Source organism: Canis lupus, chromosome 35 (assembly GCF_003254725.2).
Source record: "Canis lupus dingo isolate Sandy chromosome 35, ASM325472v2, whole genome shotgun sequence".
Taxonomy (NCBI): domain Eukaryota; kingdom Metazoa; phylum Chordata; class Mammalia; order Carnivora; family Canidae; genus Canis; species Canis lupus.
This window is the reverse complement of record NC_064277.1, coordinates 11,237,711-11,262,019: the sequence shown is the minus strand read 5'-3', so window position 1 is coordinate 11,262,019 and position 24,309 is coordinate 11,237,711. Positions and strand designations below refer to the sequence as shown.

Sequence of the window (24,309 nt, the reverse complement as noted above, 5' to 3'; positions counted from 1 at the left end):
GTGGAGAAAGCAACACTGCTGATTGACATGGTTAAGAAAAGATAAGAACTTACAAAGTCAAGAGAGACTAGGGCCTGCTATGGCACACCAATGAAAGCAATCTGATTTGCCCTCCGTATTTCCTGAGAAAGCAGATAGGATGACTAAGGCTGATTTGGTTTGAACAGTGTTGGTTCTATCAGCCTGTTTGGTCAGATGAGGGTCCAGCAAGCTATAGTCCACAGGTCCAACCTACATACCACAGCACATGGAGGTGGCACAGGAGTAAACAACCATTTTTATGTTTTTAAATGGTTTTTTAAAAAAATTATTTCATGATACATGAAAATTATACAAAATTTAAATTTCAGTTTCCATAAACAACGTTTTATTGGCACACAGTCATGGTCATGTCTGATCCTGAATTTTCTTTGCATTCCTAGAATAACACTCAAAAGATAAATGAGCGTATAGTTTTCCATTTCCGCACAGTCTTTTTATCTTGCTTAACAAGATTACTTTGACCTCAGCAAATAAGCTGTGAACAGCTTTTACTCTTCCCTTTTCCTCAATAATTTGGGCAGGAACTAAACTGTTCCTTCAAAATTCGGTAGAACTCATCCAAAAACTCCAAAGAGTTCCTTTGGGAGGGGAGGGTCTTCAACACTTCAATTATTTAAATATATTTTTTGTCCTATTTATATCTTGTTTCTTCTTATGCCAATTTTGATGTTTTATATTTAGGAATATATTACTGTTTGCAAAACTGTTATTTTTACAATTCTTTATTCTGGCTCTATTATTGAGTCTGTAGTTATTTACTCTATTTTGGTCTATGCTTTACTTTTCTGCCTTAACTTCTTTTTTAATTAGTTTGCCAGCAATCTATTCATATCTTTCCAAAGAATCAGTTTTTTGCTTTGTTAATCTTTCATAAACTCAACTCAGAAAACTGAAGTGTTTCTCTACACCAATAAAACTAACTGATGTCACTGAAAGATACCATGAACAACCACCATGACCTAAGAAAAAATTAAGAATTAACTAAAAATATGTATCCCTCTTGTTGAGAAGGACATTTTTAAACTCTAACAAAAGACACAAAAGATTATCTGAATACATGGAAACCTATAACATGTTCTTAGGAGGAACAGTTTACTATGCCACTTTTACCCAAATTAACCTCTCCCTTCAATTAAATCCCAATAAAAATCATAGTTGTAATTTTTAAGACACTTAACAGACATATTCTAAAATCTATGTGGAAGAATAAAAGTCCATAAACAGCTATGTTAACTTTGAGAAAAAAATGAGAGGGATCTAGCCCAACCAGGTATTAAGAAAGGCTACAAAACCACATAGATAAAAAAATGTGACCTTGCTGCAAGAACACATAAAAAGACTAACAAATCAGAATAAGGTTCAGAGACAGATCCTTGTGCCTTGAGCATAATATATATGCAAGGCAAGATGAATCAATGAGTAAACGATAGATGTGTTTAGTGGATGGTGTGGTCAAAACTGACTTATTACATGGGAAGAAAAATAAATATACCTGGAGTCCCACCTAATAGCAAATACAAATTTAGACTCTAGACCAAGTCACAAATCAGGAATTTATGAAATTATGCCTGAAACTGGACACCTGTTTTTGTAAATAAAGTTTTATCAGAAAAAGCCATGTCTATTCATTTAAAACACATCTGTATCTACTTTCACACTCCCATGGCAGAGCTGAAGAGCTGTGACAGAGACCACCTGGCTTGCAAAGTTTGACATATTTCCTAACTAGCCCTTTAAGAAAATGTTTGCTGACTCCTATTTTAGATGAATTAAAGACTTAGTATGAAATGTAAAACTATAAAATCAACATTAGAAAATATATCAACATATCTTTTGACCCTGGTGTGGGGAAGAATTCTTAAATTATAAACCAAAAGGCAAAAACCTCTTTGAGCTGATTACACAGAAATTAAGGATTTCTGCTCAATAAATATCAGAGATGAAGGGAACTGATAAAAGACTGAGAAGTTATTTGCAAAGTCCAAAACCACCAAGAGACCAACACCTCTACTGTGTAAGAAATCCCTATAACTTAATGAGGAAGCAAGAACCCCAAAAGAAAAGTATGTAACTTAAGCAATTTGCAGAAAAAGAAATCTAAATATATAATAAGCAAAGGAAGAGATGTTCAAAACCTTTAGTGATCAGAGAAATGCAAATTAAACCAACCAAGAGATGTCATTTTATACCTTCAGATTTGCTAAAATTAGTCAGGTATATAATGCCAGCTGATGGCACTATACAGAAACCTGGTTTCTCCCAATTTTGGTATTAATTATCAAAACCAACAAAAATGAAAAATCACTGTGTTGGAAATAAAACCTAAGTAGCAGCAAAATCTAATAGATGTGTATTTATATTCAGTCACCCTCTTATTCAAAATAGATATTAAGCAATCATTTGCCGACTTGAGTATACAGCTATGAGTGTATTGACACAAATTGCATTAAGAAATAAATATAGCTAAAATATTCTTATTTTGGTTAGTTTTCTCAATTCAAGTGTCTGCATGTCAAAAAATTAGCCAGAAGAAATTTAAATGTTTTATTGCTAACCTGGATAGAAATTTTTCCTTGAAATTATGTACACTTATGTTTTTTATAACACTGCAGTATTTAAAATCACTGGCCTATTTTATTCTTGGGTGACTTGAAATTAGGTAACATGGGTACAAATGATTAGATAAATAGAAGTAGAATGACATTTCTCCCGCTCTCTGACCTTTTACAATGATTTATGTCAATAAATACACATATCTGCACACTACTTACAACCTCTTAAGGGGCTGTTTCTTCTTTCCTCCTCTGTTCGTGGTGTGTCCACGATCACAACAGTGGCCCCCATCAAAAACACTGGCACTCCCTTTCAAGCTTCTCTGTGGCCACCACAGTGAATAAAACCAATTCAAATATTTTCCTTTTGCCGTAGTCCTTAGGTCATGTCCAAGCACAGCCACTACTGTAGCTCGGGTCCCAGCTTCAAGTTCAGATCATAGGCAAGGCCTCTTCCTTCCTCTTCCTGCCTCTCCCTTTCCCCTGCTTCTCCCTTCTTCCCTCCCTTGTTTTTCCCTTTCTTTCATCTGCACTCCTCCCCATCTCCACTAGTATTTTCTGAGTATCTGTTATGATCCAGTACTGCTTTGTTGATGGGAATATAGCAGTGATGAAGACAAAGTCCCCGTGCTTTCAGAGTTTTCTATTGGTTTACAGATACCTATACTCAGCTATTAAAATGAATTTTTCCATTGGACTGCTTTGCCTCTTGCCAATCCCATTCAAAATGATCTATTTTCCACAGCCTGCAGGGAGAAAGTCCATATTTTCCGGTCGGCCTTCCAAGATCCTCTAGGACTGGGCTCCACTCTGTCTTTCCAGCTGAATCTCCATCCCTTCACTAGGCATACCCTGTGCTTTGGCTAAACCGGAGAACTTGTTTTAAACCCTGTCGATGGCAAATGGATGAGGTACTGTATGATAAGGTTACAGGCTCATGCAGCAACAGAAACCTAATACAGAGTGACACAGAAACACCAAACAGTGAGTGAAGAAAGGATGAAAAAAACAGACGACTCACCATATCCCACAACTATTTTATGGATGTCATGGCTGTGCCACAGGACAGACACAGAGACATGGGAACAGGGCTCTCCTCCCAAGGCAAGGTATACCAGTCCCTCTGGGAAAAAGTGACTATCCCGACACAAAAGGAGGCCTTTGAACAGGACTTAATGTATCCTGGAGGCTACGAACCAACCAGAAGGGAAATGTCCTTCCTGGGGCAGCAGCAACCTGCTGCAGACCTATGGAAGTGGGCCAGAAGTGAATGGCAACGTAAGCCTCTACAGTCCACTGCTCAGGCAGAAATCAGCAGCAGCACAGAGAAGCAGCCCATTTCTGGCAGAGTCAGATGGAGGAAGCGGCTGCCGCACTCTCCAGTCTCAGCAGGACACATCTAAGTCCTGGCGCAGCCAGCACAGCAGAAACCAGAACTCACTGAACCCAAGGTGGAGCTGGGGCCTCGTCCAGAGTTAAGAAAAGGCAAAGGGAATGAGCCTGAGGACTGTATGAAGTGCACACAGGGTAGCACAGGGGAAGAGCTGCACGTAGCTAGAGGATCCTCTCAAGTGGCTAATCTCTAGTAGGTTGGGGAGATTTGTGTCCTAACAATTTGTATCCACGAAGAAAGTGTAATTTTATTTTGTAGCCGTAGGCAGGGAACATCAAGGACCTATGGATTATATTTTCACTTTTTTAATGACAATTCTCACTGTCAAATTTGTGTGCCTACCTCCTTCCCTTCTTAGATAGGGAGCTCTTTTAAAGCAGAAACTATGTCCCCTAGAAGATAAATTTCCCCATGAGTTTCTGTGCCCTTTGCTGTTTTTTACAAGTTGTTCTATTTCCCACCGAACCTTGCAGAGCGAGTCATCACAGAGAAGTACAAAAACAATGTGTTCAATGAGTAAGTGAACTGATCTTTACCTTCCAGGTGAAGTGTGATCAGTGCTGAAAATAATCCTACAGGGGAGATTACACTACTGTCACATTCATTGTAAGAATAAAGTGCATATACAATTAGGTCCTTAAACAAAACAAAATCAACTTACTAGTAATCATTGCTCCAGTTACGGAAGCCAGAAATCCGATGCTGACTGCAATGAGCGAGATTACTCTCCCCTGCCTATGCCTCTGCAGCATGACAAACATCAACACGCCCGCAGCACCATGGACAAACAGAGAGGAGAAGAGAGCCCACAGAAAGATCCAGTACCACATCTCTGAAAGGAAAAGCAGAGTGTTAATAGTTCTGTCGAAAACATCCTAGAAAATTCGGTTTAGCAAATAGTGCACACCCACGGTTTGGAGGAAGGGTAAATTAAATACCAAATATAAAAAATGCCCAGTACAGTGCCTCACATGTAGTAACACTAAATAAACGTTAATGACAATCATCATCACTAACGCTCAATGAGGAAGGAGTTCCAGGACGTCAGAACATTAAGGCTACACTCTAATATGCTCTAAGTGTCTCCGTCATATAGCTGTAATCACATTAATGTGTATAACATACCCCTAATAGATTTGTAAATCTCTTGGAATAAAGTTAATTAATTGCTGTTTGACATATGATTTTCTATTTTCTCAATTTTACATACTAAAGTATCACTCAGAATTTTTCTTTTTATTCTTTGCCTCAGGTCATTTTAATAGTCCTTACCCAGACCTTTGCAAGCTCCATTGTTCTTTCTTCGATGTGTCCATAATTACTGTTCATTTTCGTGTAGGTTATGATTGATGAGCCCACCTTCCATTCTGTCTCCCTAGCACTCATTCCCTTCCTGCACCCACCTCATCAACTCGTACAGCTCCTGCAGGCTTTGCTGCATCCTTGCATTGACTCCATCTCCCTGCCCAAGCCTATGGTGAGGTACATCAGGGGAGGCAACTGATCCAACTACGCCCATCACTCCCTTTCCCTGGGAATTCTGGATTGGGACCAAGGAACCTCAGTCTTTGAGTAGCTGAAGGACTGGTGAAGAGCCATATCATCATCACATGATGGGAGCCATGGAACAGGATGAAAGAAAAATGGATCCATCAAAGACAAGAGACAACCAAATCCTTTATTCCAGTGATTCCTGCCATAGGACTATCCTTAGTTCCAACGTAACATTCCAGTTTCCTCGCAATAAAATTCCTTTTTATTTAAACTAGTTCAGGTAAGTCTTCTGTTACTTATGGCTCTAAGAGCTGACTCCAAAATGTTTGGATGTCACCTTGAGGATCGTCCTTGGTATGCAAACATTCTATAATACAAAATATCTTTTATCCATGCTAGCATTCTCTATCAAGTGTTAAAGAAAAGTCAATAAAACAGTCATGAAATAAAGAGGACAAAAATAGATAGATTAAAATGTATTTGTCCTAACATCACTAAAGTACAGATATATACTGTTGACAGGAATGTAAAATGGTGCAGCTGCTATGGAAAAGTACAGTAGTTCCCCCAAAAAAGTTTAAAAAAGAACTATCATACAATCCAGTAGTTCCATTTCTGGGTATATATCCAAAAGAAGCAAAAGCAGGATCACAGAGAGATATTTGCACATCCATGCTCACAGCAACATTATTCACCATAACCACCAAGAGGAAGCAGCTCAAGTGTCCACCAACGAATGAATGAATAAATAAACTGTGGACTGTACCTACTACAATGGAGTATTACTCAGCTTTAAGAAGGAAAGAAACCCTGGCACATGCCACAACAGGGCTGAACCTTGACTTTATACTGAGGTAAGCCAGCCACAAAAAGATAAATACTGTATGATTTCATTTACATGTGGTATCTACAGCAGTCAAATTCATAGAGAGAAAACAGACCAATGGTTGCCAGGGGCTTGGGGGAGAGAGAAATGAGAAGTTGCTGTTTAGTGGGTACAGAACTGCAGTTCTGCAAGACGAAAAAGATGTGATCTGTTATACAACAATGTGAATGTACTGAACACTACTGAACCGTACACTTAAAATAGTTACGATGGTAAACTTTGTTTTTTAACTACACTTAAAAAATATAAACTGAATTTTCAAAGTATGGATATAAATTTCAAAGGTAATTATTTTACATCATGACCATAAATGAGGAACAAACAAAAGACTTGTGAAGTGGGCCGCCTGGGTGGCTCAGTCAGGTAGATGCCCAACTCTTGATTTCAGCTCAGGTCATGATCTCAGGGTTCTGGGATTAGGGCTGGCTCCATGCTCAGTGGGGAGTCTGCCTGTCCTTGTCCCTCTGCTCCTCGCCCCTCTCCCCTGTGTGCGTTCTCTCAAATAAATAAACTCTTTTTAAAAAAAACTCACAGAGGAAGGAAAGAAGAAGTGGATATAAAAAGGTAAATACCAGGAGTCTTTGTGGCAATGGAGCTATTCTATAGTTTGACTGTAGTGGTGGATACACATATGAGTGACAAAACCATAGAGAAATAAATACACACACATAATAAATACACACACACATACACAAGTAATATTAGCGAACTCTGAGTAAGGTTGGTGGGTCAATGTCACTATCATGGTTTTGATATTACACTGTGGTTCCCAAGATGCTCCCAATGCATAAACTGGGTAGAAGGTACATGGGTTCTCTCCACATTATTTGTTAACAAAAGGCATGTGACTCTTAATCATCTCAAAGTAAAAAGTTTAATTTTTTTTAAAAAGAATGATATACAGAAAACAGATGTAAAAAATAAAAGCCTTTTCACCCTGCCAAATTCTTAAGAATTAACACTTAGAATGGACTCAGTTAATGTGAAAACACTGGAAGGAAGAGACATCGGATATATTTTCCAGTATTTGCTGAAGTACCATGCATGCTTCCAATGGCATGAGAGAAAGACACTGGTCATTAAGGAAAAGTAGACGAAGCTTGCATCTTACGGTTTTTCTCTTCTAGCTTTCAGGAGAGTAGTGTTTTCATGCTATCACTCCCAAACAAATAGCTTCAATTTATAATAAATGCATGAAAGAAAAGGCTTAACCTGCTCAGAAGATGTGTCTATTTTAAAAGATAAAATTTTTCGAAGTGATCCTTAAAAAGTAGGAGTATAAGGGAATAATAACATGGGGGCATTTTCGTCAAGGGAGCTCTGAGACCAAAAAGGCTCTATAGCAATAGGCACATACTCATAAGCAGCCAGTCATCTGCCTTGTGTCCCAAGCCCACTTTTGACAGCTTACCAGATTTGCCCCACAAAGCACTTTTCTTTGCTGTCCTTGAAATACAAAAAGAGTGAAAAAATTCTTGACTCCATCTAAGACGAGTGAGAGACTGTAAGTAATGGTGTCTGCCTAGAGACTCCACAGTTACTGGCCTCAACAATAAATCTGCCTGATCATTTGAAAATGTAAAATTTTATGTTTAATGTTTTATAAAGCCCCAAGATATCAAAGAATCAAACAACTAAAATAGAACCTCAAATGGTCCTCTAATGACTAGGCCAGGTTATCCCTTAAGCAGACTGAGCATGAACTACCTAAACTCAAATCTATTTTCATGTTTCTAGCTTTTTAAAACAATCTTATTTATTTATCTTGGAAAAAATTGAACTCTGCTAAGAGTATCTATAACTAACAGGTTTCATGTTATCACTATGGTTGTGAATTACCTGATAGATGCACACAACCTGGTCCGTGGACAGGGCCTCTGGAGATCTTGTTCTATTCTGCATAAGCAAGTCTGTCTAAAGCCCTGCTCGCTACTGGCAAACACAGGAAACCTACCGGGTTAGTTCAGGTGAAGAGAACTGCAGGATCCCAAAAGCAGAGCAAGAACAGATGTCCAAGAGCCCTGGAGGAAGGGCAGGTGCTAAGAGGACTGGCGTGGGATACCACCACTTTTCCTTAAATTGTCTAGGGCATCCAGCTAACGTGGACATCCACAGGCCCAGTGCTCCCGGTCTACCCACATCCCACCTAATCCAAGCTTCCAGCAATTGAGCAACAGTGAAAGGAGGATAGGCCAGAGGGAGACTTTGCTAATGCTAAGCAAGATGCGAAACAAAATTTTAAAAATACAGTGCACAAAATAGAACACTATAAAGCCTGCCATCCATACAATCGCCTTCATTCATGAAAGGAAATATTCCTTCTTCCTGGGCACACCTTATAAAGTCCTCTCATTATTTTTCTCTGTTAAAATCTGTCCAATAATCTTCATCCTAAACGAATTTTGCCTGGATTGTTACACTGGAGAGCTGTGATGTGTCTCGGCCTCCAAACAATACTAGAAATAGCCCTGCTCCCAATCTGTATCTCTCATCAGCCCCCGTTGCCAAGTAGCTCAAAAATTATCTTTTGTACTTTTGTTTTTAATCCTTGGACAAAATTATTTATGAGAAATGATTTTCTCTAGATGTCTAAAATATATTAACTGAGTAAAAACAAGTCAAAGAATGGTACATACCGTATGATCCTATTTGCTTAAAAATATGTTTGCATATGTACAGAAAATGCACAAATGGAAAGCTTGCCAATGGCTATCTCTTAAAGATAGGAGATGTATGATATTATTTTATACATTCTTCATTTTTTATTTTTTAAGCACCTGTCTGAAAAATACTTTTTAAATTTTGCCACATACTATCTTTAAAAAATAATTTTTCATTCTAAAATTCATCAAAGAAGATCTCTACTAGGCCAAAGGCTCTCAACCCGGGCTGCTCACGAGAATTTCCCATTGAACAACTAAAGCAATCTCCAGAGGTAAGACCTAAACAACAACATTTTCATCAACTCTACCAAATAATAACACGCAAGAGAAATAGAAATCACTACTCTAGGCTACAGTTACGTCAGAGATACTTATTAAAAAATCCAAAGTCATAAAAACAAAACCATCTCATTAGACAAACACAAAATTTTTTTAATCCCAGAGAATAGGGCAGCCCAGGTGGCTCAGCGGTTTAGCGCTGCCTTCAGCCCAGGGTGTGATCCTGGAGACCCAGGATCGAGTCCCACATCGGCTCCCTGCATGGAGCCTGCTTCTCCCTCTGCCTGTGCCTCTGCCTCTCTCTCTCTCTCTCTGTGTGTGTCTCTCATGAATAAATAAATAAAATCTTTAAAAAATTTTTTTAAATTAAAAAAAATCCCAGAGAATATCTCACTCTTCTAATAAAATCATTAAAGATACTGAACCATTACTGTGTGCTCAATATACTCTGAGCCTCAAGCTGAAAATACCATGCCAGTATGACCATACTTTGAAGCTGTATTATTTCTACCTTCTTTATAGAAATGGTCCACATTATATGTTTAAATAGTCTATGTTCACACTAAGTTATCTCAAGCTCTGTTCTCATTCCAGCAGACCTAAGGTATGGAAGTCACTTCCCTTAGTTTCCAATCTCAGTGGTTTCTCAATTTGGGGATGTGTCCCACATAGGTGGCTTACTAGACTCTCAGGGAGATGATGCATTTATAATTTGAAAAAAGTCCCCTAGATCAGAGGTCAGCAAAGTAGGGTCCATGAGCTAAATAAACCTGGCCTACCACCTATTATGTATAGCCTGTGAGCTAAGAACAGTGTCTACATTTTGAAGTGGTTGAAAATCAAAAGAACAGTATTTCACAACACATCAAAATTACACAGATTTTGAATTTCAGTGTCCATAAAATTTTACTGAAACACAGTCAGACTCATATATAGTGTCGATGGCTACTTTCAAGCTATGAAAGCGAAGCTGAGTAGTTATAACAGAGATCATACGGCCTGCAAAGCTGAAAATATTTACTGCAGAACTTTAATTAATTTAATTAAATAAATAATTTATTCAATTAAATAATAATTTAATTAAATAATTTTTAAAAATTATTTTAATTTAACCAATTGATAAGCATATTGGAGGTAGAAGAGGGTAAAGGAAATAGGAAATGGGCAGCTGAAGGCTTAGCACTGCCTTCAGCCCAGGGCGTGATCCTGGAGACCCAGGATCAAGTCCCCCATCAGGCTCCCTGCATGGAGCCTGCTTCTCCCTCTGCCTGTGTCTCTGCCTCTGTGTGTGTGCCTGTCTCTAATGAATAAATAAATCTTAAAAAAAAAAGAAAGAAAGAAAGAAAGAAAGAAAGAAAGAAAGAAAGAAAATAGGAGAAACAATCCACTGTCAAGAAACAAAGCAATCAACAGAACCAAAGTCAAAAATGACTCAGATTTCACAACAACCAGATAAGGACTTTAAAATTACTATAATTTACATGTTAAAGGCTATCATGGAAAAGGTGGAAAACTGACATGAACAGATGCGGAATTTTAACAGAAAAATGGAAATTCCAAGTAAAAGCCCAATGGAAATACCAGAATTTTTTTTTTAATCAACAATAAAAATCGTAATATCTGAGATGAAAAATTCCTGTCAGGTCTCGCCAACAGACCTGACACAGTTAAGCAAAGAATCAACAAACTTACAGATGGGCCAAAAAAAACTATTCAAACTAAAATATGAGAGAAAAAAGAATAGGACAAAAGGAGGAGGATACATAAAAAAATGAGTTCATCCATCCAAGAGCTAGGGAACAATTTCAAATGGTTTAACTTACTTGTAATTGGAGTCCCAGAGGAGAATAAAAAGAGAACGGAGAAGAAAAATATTTGAAGGGATAGTGGCCGAAAATTTTCTAAAAATAATGAAAGATACCAAACCACAAATCTAAGACTCCCAGAGAATCTCAAGCAAGATAAAGACTTCCCAAAATAACCGAAACACAATAAAAAAAATAAGCCACACACAGATACCAAAATATAACATAGTGAAATGACTAAAACTCCAAGATAAAGGGAAAATATTGAAAGGGGAGAGAATACATATATAGAAACAGATAAAAAGATACAGCAAACTTCTTTTCAGAAACTACCAAATCAGAAGACAATAGTGACTTTTTTTTTTTTTTTAAGACTTAAAGGGGGAAAAAAACCCTATAAAGCCAAAAATCTATATTCAGGAGAAATAGCTTTTAAAACTGAAGGTGAAATGAAGATTTTTTTTCAGAAGGAAAAAAAGCTGGGAGAATTCATTGCCAGCAGACCTACAAGACATACTAAAGGAAACTCTTCAGACAGAGGGAATATGATAGTAAATAGAACCTTAACTCTACACAAAGAAATGAACAAAAATAAAGTTAAAATAAAGGTAAATGTAAAGAACAATTTTTTTATTTTTAATCATTCTTACTATATTAACCAGATTTAAAAATGAGTTGCTGTATTTATCCACTTGAAACCTCATTTAACATAGAAGTTGAAACTATAGTAAATATTTAATAGCTGTCTGCTTCTGCTTCTGAAAGAGAGCAAAAACCAAAAACACTAGTTTTTAAATTTAATAGTGATACTTAAAAGGGCTGCCGTAATACATCGCCTTTCTCAAAGCTTATGGCAACACTTATTACCCACTTATACTAAATTACCCTTTTGCCAGCTAATTATATAATTTCAAACTGTAAATTACAGTACTTATCATTGAGTAGTAAAAGAAATTTCTTTTAAAAAGCAAGTTTTTTAAATTTAAAACAATCAGAATATTACTGCTTTAAAGAAATCAGGTGAAGGCCATTTTAAATAGTTCAGACTTCTATAGTCAAGCCATAGTACTGTCTTCCTAAAAGATGTCAATCAATTTGTTCTTCCTCATAATTGATCCACTACTCAGTTATAAAAGTATAAGAATTAAATGTCAAAATCTGAATCTATTATGAAATTATAACATAGCCTTATACAATGGTTTCAATTGTTATTACTTATATGCCTTCAAGTATCTTAAATTATACGTGCCATACTAAAAAAGTAACAACATGTTTGTTTGAATCAGTCACTGATCTAAAGAAAATTTCTCAGCAATTGATAAAATGTTTTACAATCTCATGATACAGTATTTTCAAGGGATACTGAACAGTGAAAAATGTGAACTTTTTACATCACTGAGCATTAACTTACGATGAAATTCTCAATGTAACAAATTCTTAAATCTAAAGAAAGGACCGAGTAAATGACAGACCAGAAAATAAAAGCACAACTGAGAAAATCCAACAAGTGATGCACCACAGCTTGGATATCACTGACAGTAACCCTGTGGAAGCAGTTATGCCACACACAGATAAGCAAAACAAAGTAAAACAAAGACATAATTCCAGACCTGGAAGGGATCTGCAGACACTGAATCCAGAGTTTCCTAAACAAGTCCTAAGAAGGCTTAATCCTAAGAGCTATTAAATGGTGCTCAGAGAACAAAGATTTTCTAGGTCCTAAGCCTCACACTTCCGAATCAGCCTATTAAAAGTCTGAGGAAGCCCCACTTGAAAAGAAAGTCTCTTATTTTTAAAGATTAAAGAAACAAGTTTATATGCAAATTGGTAAGTGCTTTTCTTAACTCATAGTTAACTAAACTTTTCCCTCTGAACTTTCTAATTTCTAAATCAGCTTTCCCTTAACATCAACATGAGAGCTGCTGGCATCAGACTGCATTACACACAAGAAACCAGAGCATGGGAAACATGGTTTGTCTAACATGCAAAAACCAAGTAGTTGTAGTCAAGTATGAAACTCAGCTTCTTGACCCATAAATTTAAGGGTCCTATTGCTTCTTTAGGCTCTCCATTTGCATACAAAAAACTAACAGAATGCAAATTATTCTGAAGGGAAAAATTCCAGTAACTGCACAGTATCTAAGTGTTTACATAAATATTGTTAATGTCACATTCTCCCGCATACTTCAGGTCTAATATACCTAAGCCATCTTGAATTTTCAAAATACAACCATTTAATAGGAATTTTTCTTCATAGCTAATAGTTCATATAAAGAACAAATTAAAATATTTAAAATATTAATAATAATATTAATAATACATGTTAAAAGACTGTCACTGTTTTAAAACTGGGTATGAGCATCCTCTGGGAAGTAAATGAATTGTTTATATTGAAAATTTTGTAAGTCCTGAGTTATACCAAATTCTCCATTTTAATTTGCTTAATATATCACAACAGCTATGAATTGATCACAGAAAACTTAATTTTTAAAAATCAGGTGTTCCCAATTCTTGACCTCTCAATAACAGAATCACCCAGAAGAGCTAGGTAAAGATGCAGCTTCATAGGCTCTGCTTTCAAAAATCCTAATTCCATAAATATGGACTGGGACCCTGGATCTGCACCTTTAACCAAACTCAGGTGATTCTGATATGCAGCAAAGTTCAGAAACTATGTTGCATTAAAGTAAATGGGAGAGGGGAGGAATTTTATCACGAAAATCCAGTTTCACAACACTGACAAAAACATCTTAACTAGACATTGATATTTGAGAGTAGTATACAGGTATCCCCTGCTTTTCAAAAGCTTCTACTGCACCACTTCACTCTTACAAAAAAGACCTCCTGGATTATACCCCGAGATTTATAAGAACACATGCAACTGGACCCAGGTAAAAGTTTGGTTCTTCACATTTGTATGAAGGTTGATGAAAAATCTCCTTTTCAAGCTTAATTTATTTAGCTAAGGTTACTGAAATTTGATAGTCTAATGAGACATTTTTCGAGTGTTTCCACTGCCACTGTTTATTCTATGATTAACTTTTATTGCTAAAATATTTAGCCATTAAAAACACAATTAGCCTATCATACCTGATATAATCACATACATTTAATAAAGCGTTAAGTAACGTGGCCACTTCAATTATAGGAGAAGAGATGCATGCAAAATGCTTTGCACAGGATCTTGCACGTAGTAAATATTCAAGGAACATAATCATTTTAGAATTTTGGTATTTCTTAGAATTTCTCATCTGATACTATGGTAAATTCAACATGCTATACACTCTCAGGGCTCTCTTCTTACCTCTGACATGCTTTTTAAAGTATAGTTTAAATATAATGTTACATTAGTTTCAGGTACACAACATAGTGATTGGGCAAGTCTATACATTGTGCTAATACTCACAAGTATAGCTATCATCTGTCCCCATACAACACTATTACAATACCATTCTAATTCCATATTCTATACCTTTTATGGGGGTGACTTATTCATTCCATAACCAGACGCCTGTTTCTCCCCCTCCCCTTTATCTATCTTGTCCATCCCTCCATCTCCCTCTCCGGCAACCATCAGATTGTTCCCTGTACTTATCGGTCTGTTTCTGCTTGTTGGTTGGTTTGTTTTGGTTTTAGATTCCACATATAAGTAAAACCATAGGTATTTGTCTTTCTCTGACTTAACGGACTTATTTCACTCAGCATAATATCCTCTAGGTCCATCCATATTGTTGCAAATGGCAAGATCTTATTCTTTTTTTTATAGCTAATAATCACATTGCACATATACACCAGGTCTTCTCTATCCATTCATCGATCAATAAACACTTGGGTAACTTCCATATCTTGGCTATTGTAAATAAACTGCAGTAACAATAGGGCTGCATGTATCTTTTGGACTAGTGCTTTCATTTTCTTTGGGTAAATACCAGTAGTAGAATCACTAGCTCATACGGTATTTCCATTTTTAAGTTTTTAAGGACCCTCCATACTGTTTTCCACAGTGGCTGTACCAGTTTGCATTCCTACCAACAGCGCATGAGGGTTCTTTTTTATTAACATCCTCACCAACACTTGTTATTTATTGTCGTTTTGATTCTAGCCAGTCTAACAGATATAGGTGCTTAGTCATTGTAGTTTTGATTTGCATTTCCATGATGATGAGTGACATTGAGTATTTTTCATGTGTCTGTTGGCCATCTGTAGATCTTCCTTGGAAAAATGTCTATTTAGGTCGTCCTCTGACCATTTTTTAATTGGATTATTCATTTTTTGGTGTTAATTATGTTCCTTAGATATTTTGGATATTAATCCTTTATCAGATATATCATTTGCAAGTATCTTCTCCCATTCAATAGGTTCCCTTTTCATTTTGTTGATGGGCTTCCTTCGCTGCACGGAAGCTTTTATTTTAGTATAGTCCCAATAGTGTAATTTTGCTTTTGTTTCCCTTGCGCAAGGAGACAAATCTAGAAAAAAAATGTTGCCATGGCCAATGTCAAAATGATTACTGCCCCTGTTTTCTCCAGGACCTTCGTAATTTACATCTAACTATTCTTAATCTCAATTTCCTTTCCTGGTTTCACTGCCTCCTCCCTATCCCTGACTCGCCCTTCCTCTTCTGTTTAGGCTTCCTTTCTACAAGACAAATATCTCTAGTTATTTTGACTCTCCATAAGTTATCTTACTTTTCTGGTCCTTCCTTTCATCAAAAAAAAGCAAAGATAATTTACATTACGTCTATTAAAGAGTCAGAATTACAGCTTACACTGTCCTAAGATTTACCCAGAAATTGCTTTAGGTTTAAGAAATGTCATCTAGACCTCTCACTTGCTATTGCCAGAGGATATGGATACATGATTCAAAGATAATGAGATGGAGATTAAGACAGTAAGAACCTGCAGATGACAACTCTGGTTTTTGAAAAATTACAGTAACTTCATTTTCAGTAAGCTTCATTCTCAGTAAGATATACAGGTAAAACTTCCAAAAAGTGAACTCCTATAAACTACAATAGTTTATAGTAGTTAATTGACTGTACCACAAAAGAGTAAAGAATTTTTCACCTATATTTCAGAAAAACCTCCTATAATTAATTGAGCATTTACAAGGAGGAACTTAATCCACAAGGGAGCTGGGGTGCAGGGTATCCCAGAAAGCTGCACACTTTCTTGAAAGCATACTGAAGGAAGGTGCTGGCTATATACCAGTGTGAGTGTGAACAATCCCAACTACACGCAGTGGATACACACTTCCCTCCACCTTTCTCTTTTTCCTTTTTTTTTTTTCCAACAATCAATACTAACACTAAATAGCTTAGCAACTATAAAATCTGGAAGGGAACTATAATAGTGTGCATGTATAACATAAAAATAAGCACATATATATTTTATGCACACAAAAAGACATCTGACCTTCATTCAAGTTTGAATTCCCAGCTTCTCAATGTCTGTACCAATAGAAGAGGGGAGCACCTGCTCCACATTTGCAACTGACATGGAGAAAGGAGATGAGCCTGAGGCCAGCCTGTGCCTTTTTTCCCAGGGACCAATTATTCTTTTCCCAGTACCAGCCTGACTCTGTGTTTACCCATGGGTTTAGGGATCCTGCATTTTTCTAAGTAAAAAATTTTTCTCTAAACTCTTAGCAACCAAATTTGGGTCAGAACACAAAATTGGGAGCCAAAGTAGTTGACGAAAATAAAAGTAAAGCAAAGGAATATATTTCACTGTAGATTATTTAAGTTAAATTACTCATAAAACTGAAAGAATACGTGCATATGGACTGTAATTTTAGATTAGGGGAGTGGGATTTAGAACATATATAGAGAAAGAAAAACTGTTTCACAAAGAAAGGAAAGAATTTATCTCTAGTAAGCTGAAGAAGCATATAATAACCTATACACTATTAACAATTTTAGAATCCTGTGAATTATGCACTTTGGAAAGTGATGGGTACAGAAGAGAACTCTAGCAATGGTGATTTAAGGAGGAGATGGGATCGCCAGGAAAATCTGTTCTATATAGACATTAGTTCTATACTAGTGTCTTCAGAAAGGAGAAAAAAATAAACAGCAGACCAAACTTGGTAGAATTTCTAAAACTACACATATAATAAATATAGATCACTAACTTTTACACAGGCAATGGCAACTTAAAATTTGGGGAAAGTATTATTATTCAATAATGTCTTGCATTTTCCAGTACTTTTATTTACTGGACAAAAACTAGCTCCATTCACATGTTCTGAGGCTTCTGGGGGCAAATAATACCAGGCTATTCTTAAGTACCTAAAGATTTATCACCAAACATGCCCGAGTTAAGAATCCATGTGGAATAAAACGAAAGGCACAGAACTAAGAGTCACTGAACATCATCTCTAGGCCTGCCCTCTGTCACTGCATAACGGATCTGGGCCATGTCACTTCAATGATGTGATACATCAGATTTCTAAAATGAAGTAGTCAAACTACATAACTTCTAGTTCTAAAGCTTGTTCTAGTTTCTAGTTCTTATTTTTTAATTTTTTAAAAAATGTATTTCCATCAAAGTAATACATACACAACACTGTTTCCTAAAGGTCAGTGTCTAAGGGGGAAAAAGTCAATATAAAAATTTTCCCGCTTCACCTTTTTTTAGGATAAAATACAAAGAGAAGAGTAAATGACATCTGTTATTTCTGTTAGTAGAAGGGAAAAAAATAGAGATGAGAATACCTTCTCCTTTTGTTTTTTGTTTTTTGTTTTTAAATTAACCAAAGGTTCTATTAACCAGATTTCTGCAAATCCTTCACATAATCATTTCATAAATCCAAATCAGCCTGGTTCTAAACTATGCTCTTTTCTGTATTATCTCTTTCATTTCCAAGTTTATCATGATAACAAACATACCTTCTGAGTTAATGTGTTATCATGATCTGAAAAAAGGTAGTAATTTTTCACTTATTAGCTATCAGAGCTAAGCAAGTTACTCTTAGCTTCAATGTCTGAATCCATAAACAATAATCTCTTTCAAGATTATTGAAAAGATTAAATAAAATACATGAAAGCATGATAACTAGCACAGAAAAGTTCATTTAATAAGTATTTATGTAGCTTAACGGTGTATCACCTATCTATAAAAGTTGCTTAAGTAACTCATTCCTAGTTAACAGCATTTCACTCCAATAGATGTACCTGGAAACAAATGCAACTAGAATTTTTAACTAATGCAACTGTTAATAATTATTTTAGAAATGCAATTCAATAAACATGTATTCAGTATTTAGATGTGCTATGTAGAATAATGCTAACATTCCAAAATTCCGTGATTATGACAGTGACCCACCATCCAAAAGCTCACAGTCTAGAAGAGACCTATAAAAATAATGTCATTGAAAAATATAATAATAAAAGCACACATATGGAGCAGAGGTAGCAGAGTGAAGCAGTAACTCATTCTGCCTGAAGAAAGTAACGGAGAAAGAGTAGTTTTGCGGGCAAAGCCAAGGTGGAAAGCTTCGCTTGGCCATTTACTAGCAATATGATTTGGGGCAACATCCTTTGCCTTTCTGGGGTTCTCTGCAATTCTACTTTGGAAAGTTATTCTTCAGATTAGAAATAATATATGTAAAGTAACTGATACATAGCAGGCACTAAGTGGCGGTAGTCTTGTTTTAGGTGTTTTTAATAGACCAAACTCTAAATGGCTCTGTGGGGAGCATCTCTTGACTAATGACCAAGCCACATGTGGGATCACTAAGGTCACCAGCATGAGTGAGAAGGCCACAGTGAACCACATCACATCACAATGTGACCATATCCAGAATCCACTTTTTTAGAAGTGAAGTGGTCCCATCATGTGGTACACTCACCTGCTGGTGAAGTGTATTTTTAATTTACATCTTCCTCCATTTCTACCCTGACAAGCAGAATTTTGTATATTCAGGCTCGTTACTTCCTAGAAGAGGTCCTCATGCCCCACCTGAGGAACTCGTTTTGGATGTTTAGCATAACCTTTACGAAATGGCAAAGTCTAATGAGCAGCTGACAATTATTAAAATTGTATTAGAGATAATGAGAGCTAACCCTGGGTTGAAACTACTATTATCAGCCTACTGGTTGACCCATGGAACTAGAAGGCACTATAATGACTGGAATCCTAAAGTAAACATTTAAAAAATATTGCTAAATCTAGCCAAGTGGTAAGTTACATTTTACGCTACTCTATGGCTCCCCAAACTAATTCTCTCTAAATAAATGATGAGCTAAACCAGTCCTTAACAAACACAAATATGTATTCTCACTTTTCACTTCACTCCTACAAACACTACTGATACAGCATTTGAACTACAAACCGTGGATAAAAAGGAGCAAAGCCAGAAAAGTAAGATAACGTAGGCTATCTCCAAATTCAATTGAATCATGAAATGGTCTTCAAGTCAATTTTTTTTTTTTTTTTTTTTTAGAAATAAGAACATGTTCCCGATCCTCAACCATCACATAAGGTCAGTGTGCTCCAAGTTAAATAACCACAGATTAAAAGTGAGGACACTACAAATCAATCCAGAATCTGTATTAATTGCATAGTTCCCATATTCAAGAAAATCAGTGTCTTTAAAGTCTTCCTGCGGTATAAAATCCCATAAAATTTTTCTCTACACGTATCTGAATTCCATTATCTTGCCAGGTTTTATAATAAATATGTAAATATGTGTTACTATTCTACATAGTATCATATATAAACATATACGATATACAGTATCTATATCATACACATACAGGTAGTTAACCTGTCAGGACAGGTTATATTCGTTAAAATACTCTTCACATTCTTAACCAGTTTGATATAATGCATTTCTTTTTTTTTTTTTCGTGATATAATGCATTTCAAATGTCCTACCAAAATTGGCCTTACACGTTTTCAAGAATTAAATCCGGAGTATGTTTTTAAGTTCTTTCTCCGAGAAGCAGACACGGAGGAGTCACCAAATTGCAACCGAATCTTTCTTCTAACCACTACTCTCCAAATAAAGAGTGTTTTGTTGTTGTTGTTGTTTGTTTTGAATTCAGAACGCGGGGTATAAGGATGTCCACATCAACAAACCACCTGCAACCGAATCTAGAGTCGATAAAGAGGACTACTACTGCTCCCTTCCGCAACTAAAATCGAGGTTAATTATTACGATGTAGTTAAGTCCAACTCCCCCTTGACAGCCTTGACAAACGCAGGGGGGAAAAGAAATCATCGAATGTCGGGGGCCAGAGGCAGACAGACAAAAGGAAAAGGAGGAGAGAGATGCAGGGTCAGAGCTGACACGCTCCGAGGCCACGAGACCCTGGGCCCGGCCCGGGACCCAGCGCGACCCACCTCCGCAGTCACCTGGAGCAACCACGGTTCACAGGTGCAGCTCGCCGGCCGGCGGGAAGCGGGGTGCGCGTCCGCGGGGGCGCCCGGGGCTCCGCAGCCACACGCAGCCACACGCCCCGGGGCCGCGGGCGGGCACCTGCGGGGTCGGGCCCCCCCGCCCCCCCCCCCCCCCCCCCGCGCCGGGGCCTCAATTACCCGTGAGGTTCCTGAGCACCGTCCCGTGGGCCCAGAGGCTCAGGACCTGCTGCACCGACAGGTTGATCATGGAGTGGTCGCCCCCCTCCGCCTTCATCCTCCCCGGGGGGCGCCCGCCGCCCTCTCCTCGGGCGCCGGGTGGCGGCGGCGGCTGCGAGGCTCCGGGGGCGGCGGCGGCTGCGCGGCTCCTCCAGGCCGCCGCCGCCGGGGAAGGCTGCCGGGCGCTGCTGCGGCGGCCGCCGACGGGCGTCCGGGGGGGGCGGCTCGGCGCGTCTCCCAGGCAGCCCCCTCCCCGCCGGGGAGACATCGAGGACGGCGGGCGGGCGGGCGGGGGCCGGGCCGGGCGCTGCCGCTCCCTCAGGGGCAGCCCCGCGCCGCGCGGAGGCCGAGGTCACGCGGGGAGGCCCGCGGCGGCGCGCGGACGGCTCGGGCGGCCCCCGACGGGGCCCAGCTCATCGCCGCCGGGGCTCCGGGAGGCCCGCGGCCCGCACGAGGCTGCGGCGCCCGCCGCAGCGGCACCTGCCGCCGACCTGCCCACCCTCCGGCCGCCGACACTCGAGGAACCGCCCCCTCCGCCCGCGGCCGCCGGCGGGCCGCTGCTGCGCGCGCACGCGCCCGGGAGCCCCCGCCCCCCCCCCCCGCGCCGAGCCCGGAGCCGCTGCGCATGCTCACTCCCCTCCCCGCGACCCGCCGCCCTCCGACAGCCGGCCGGCCCCCGGCGCCCTCCCCCTCCCCCCCTCCCCGCGCGCGCGGGCTCGCGTGGCTGACGGCGCCGAGCGGCGGCCCGCAGTGGGGCGGAGGGAAGCGCCGCCTACGTCACTAGCGCCACCGCCCGGCCCGGCTGCTGATTGGCTGCTCCGAGGGAACAGTCTCCGCCCCCTGCCCGCCCCCGGAGCCCGGTCGCTGCAGCCGGGCCCGCGCGGTGGGGAGCCGGGCTGGGGGGAGCACGTGGGTGCGTGCTGTGGCCTCCCAGATCGCCGGCCCCCAAAATGCATTTGATCGTAAAGACGTTGGCGTGCAAGTTGTTTGCAGGGCGTAAAGATCTCAACGTCTTAAATATATCCATTTGCAGGTTTTTGTGTGTGTGTGTGTGTGTGTGTGTGTGTGTGTGTGTGTTGTTTTTTTTTTTAAGTGAGTCAGCTGATCTGACGAGGTCACTACCTGCAGAATATATTTTCCAGCCGCTAAAACAGAAATAGACCCGCTTTATCATTCATCCTGTCCTTCCAGCTTCCAGAACATGGGCCTCCCGTGGCTCCAGCATCTGAGATCACCTATTGACACAGGGATCGGCAGGTGTCCTACTCCTCCACGCCATCCCCTCGGTCTAGCTCCTTTTTCTTTGCAATATTTCTTTGTATCTAAATCGTGAAAGTCTCCGTTATTTTTTACTCCCCCCTACGACTGAAATAATACTCTCTTCCCGTGGTTTGCTGCCTTTCTCTGTGTCCAGCATTGGCCCAGGAGCTGAATTACAACCACAGCAAATTAAACTCCTTGAAGTGTGAAACCTTTTACCTGGAAGAATAAAAACCAAATTTTGGCGACAACGCAAACATGCACTAGGCACTAGGCAACCCCCTCCTCCCCTCCAGCCTTTTTCAACCCCTCTGGCTCCTGGAAAAGAAAAGCTACGAAGAGAAGGAAAGAAGTTCGTGTTTTAGGTAAATCACCAAGTATATTTGGCAAAAGCACAGAAGGACTGAATCACCTGTGAAACGGTGGTCTTGCTGACCACTTTAAAAATGATTTTACATGTATGTAATTGTTGTATGTATGTATTATCTGATATCCCAAGAGAGGGAAATTTTTGCATCGTTTTTTATTGGAGTTCAATTTGCCAACATTTAGCATAACACCCAGTGCTCATCCCGCCAAATGCCCCCCTCAGCGCCTGTCACCCAGTCACCCCCACCCCCCGCCCACCTCCCCTTCCACTACCCCTTGTTCATTTCCCAGAGTTAGGAGTCTCTCATGTTGTGTCATCCTCACTGATATTTTCACTCATTTTCTCTCCTTTCCCTTTATTCCCTTTCACTAATTTTTATATTCCCCAAATGAATGAGACCATATGATGTTTGTCCTTTTCCGATTGACTTAAATCACTCAGCATCATACCCTCCAGTTCCATCCACGTTGAAGCAAATGGTGGGTATTTGTCATTTCTAACGGCTGAGGAATATTCCATTGTATACATAGATCACATCTTCTTTGTTCATCATCTTTCTATGGACACCGAGGCTCCTTCCACAGTTTGGCTATTGTGGCCATTGCTGCTAGAAACGTCGGGGTGCAGGTGTCCCGGCGTTTCACTGCATCTGTATCTTTGGGGTAAATCCCCAGCAGTGCAATTGCTGGGTCGTAGGGCAGGTCTATTTTTAACTCTTTGAGGAACCTCCACACAGTTTTCCAGACTGGCTGCCCCAGTTCACATTCCCACCAACAGTGCAAGAGGGTTCCCCTTTCTCCACATCCTCTCCAACATTGGTTGTTTCCTGTCTTGTTAATTTTCCCCATTCTCACTGGTGTGAGGTGGTATCTCATTGTGGCTTTGATTTGCATTTCCCTGATGGCCAGTGATGCAGAGCATTTTCTCATGAATTTTTGCATCATTAATAGGAATTGAGTCAAAACTCATTGTAGAATTTATCTTCTTCCTACAATTTAGAAGTATTCGATTTTAATTAAAGGTTATAGAATATCAGACTTTGAAAGAGGCACTTGCGGAAAACTAATCCTGCAGAATTAAGTGATTTGACAGAGGTGACACCCCTTCAGAGCCCAGTTTTTGAATTCCTAGTCTATGAATTCTTTCTTGCAAATGACACAATCTTTCTCACCTCAGCGATTAACTCCATAATTTAAAGTTTGAATGGGGATGTGCAGGTGACCTAATGGCAACATTAAGAAACTTGGCGTTATTTGCTTAGTGTAATTAGAGAACGTGAGCACATTCCATGAAGCGTTTGTTTGTAGCAACAGCTCATTAAACTCTCCCATCAGGAACTTTTAAGTCAGTTTACACGGAATCCATTGGGGTTCTTATGGTTACATACTATTATTTAAACATAGTAGCATACATTTAAAACATTCAGGACTTGGGGCACATGATATTCAATAAATATTAGCTGAATGAATAATTGAATGAACTTCATAGAAAAGTCGGCATTTTTCTTGTTTCACATAATTTTTAAAACTAAACCTAAGCAATTTCAGGAAATGAGATAGTAAGACACAGAAGTGAAGCCTTAAGTTGATCAGTGCTTTGATAACCCGACAATTTTCCTTCTTTTTCAGTTCAGCTGAATATGCTTTTTTTTTTTTTTTTTTGGCACCTACTAGCCGTAATGTTCTATGCTAGGCATTATCTATAGGATTGGAAGATGAACAAGGTCTCTACTCTCTAGGCTAATGCATTGCATCTAATTTGTGTTTGCCTCAATAAAGCTAATGATACCCACCATGTGGAAGCCTATATTCTTAAGAGAATTGAACCTTTTCCCAATAGCCAGAGTTATGAAACTCCAAACCGAGTTAATGCCAATAGAAGTCACTTGCATAACTTGTTTCCTTGCAGATTTTTGATACTGAATTAATGTAACCATCAAGGAATGGCTTTGCCACATTACAGAAGTAGGGAATGCCCCCAAATG

The 24,309-nt window shown here is 39.2% G+C and overlaps 1 protein-coding gene across 4 annotated transcripts in view; it reads right to left on the bottom strand.

Moving 5' to 3' along the window:
- The window catches only part of TMEM170B (transmembrane protein 170B), a 47,200-nt gene extending 26,239 nt beyond the window's left edge, over positions 1-20,961 (bottom strand). For 3 of the 4 annotated variants that reach the window (XM_049105931.1, XM_035710679.2, XM_025444404.3), the window contains exons 1-2: positions 20,657-20,961; positions 4,649-4,819 (exon numbers count right to left, since the gene is read on the bottom strand). In XM_049105931.1, the coding sequence (XP_048961888.1) occupies positions 4,649-4,819; positions 20,657-20,753 (268 nt within the window). In that variant the 5' untranslated portion in view covers positions 20,754-20,961. The remainder of the gene's footprint in view (positions 1-4,648; positions 4,820-20,656) is intronic. The other variant, XM_025444413.3, reaches the window with a different exon arrangement.
- Between the last annotated feature and the right edge of the window lie 3,348 nt (positions 20,962-24,309).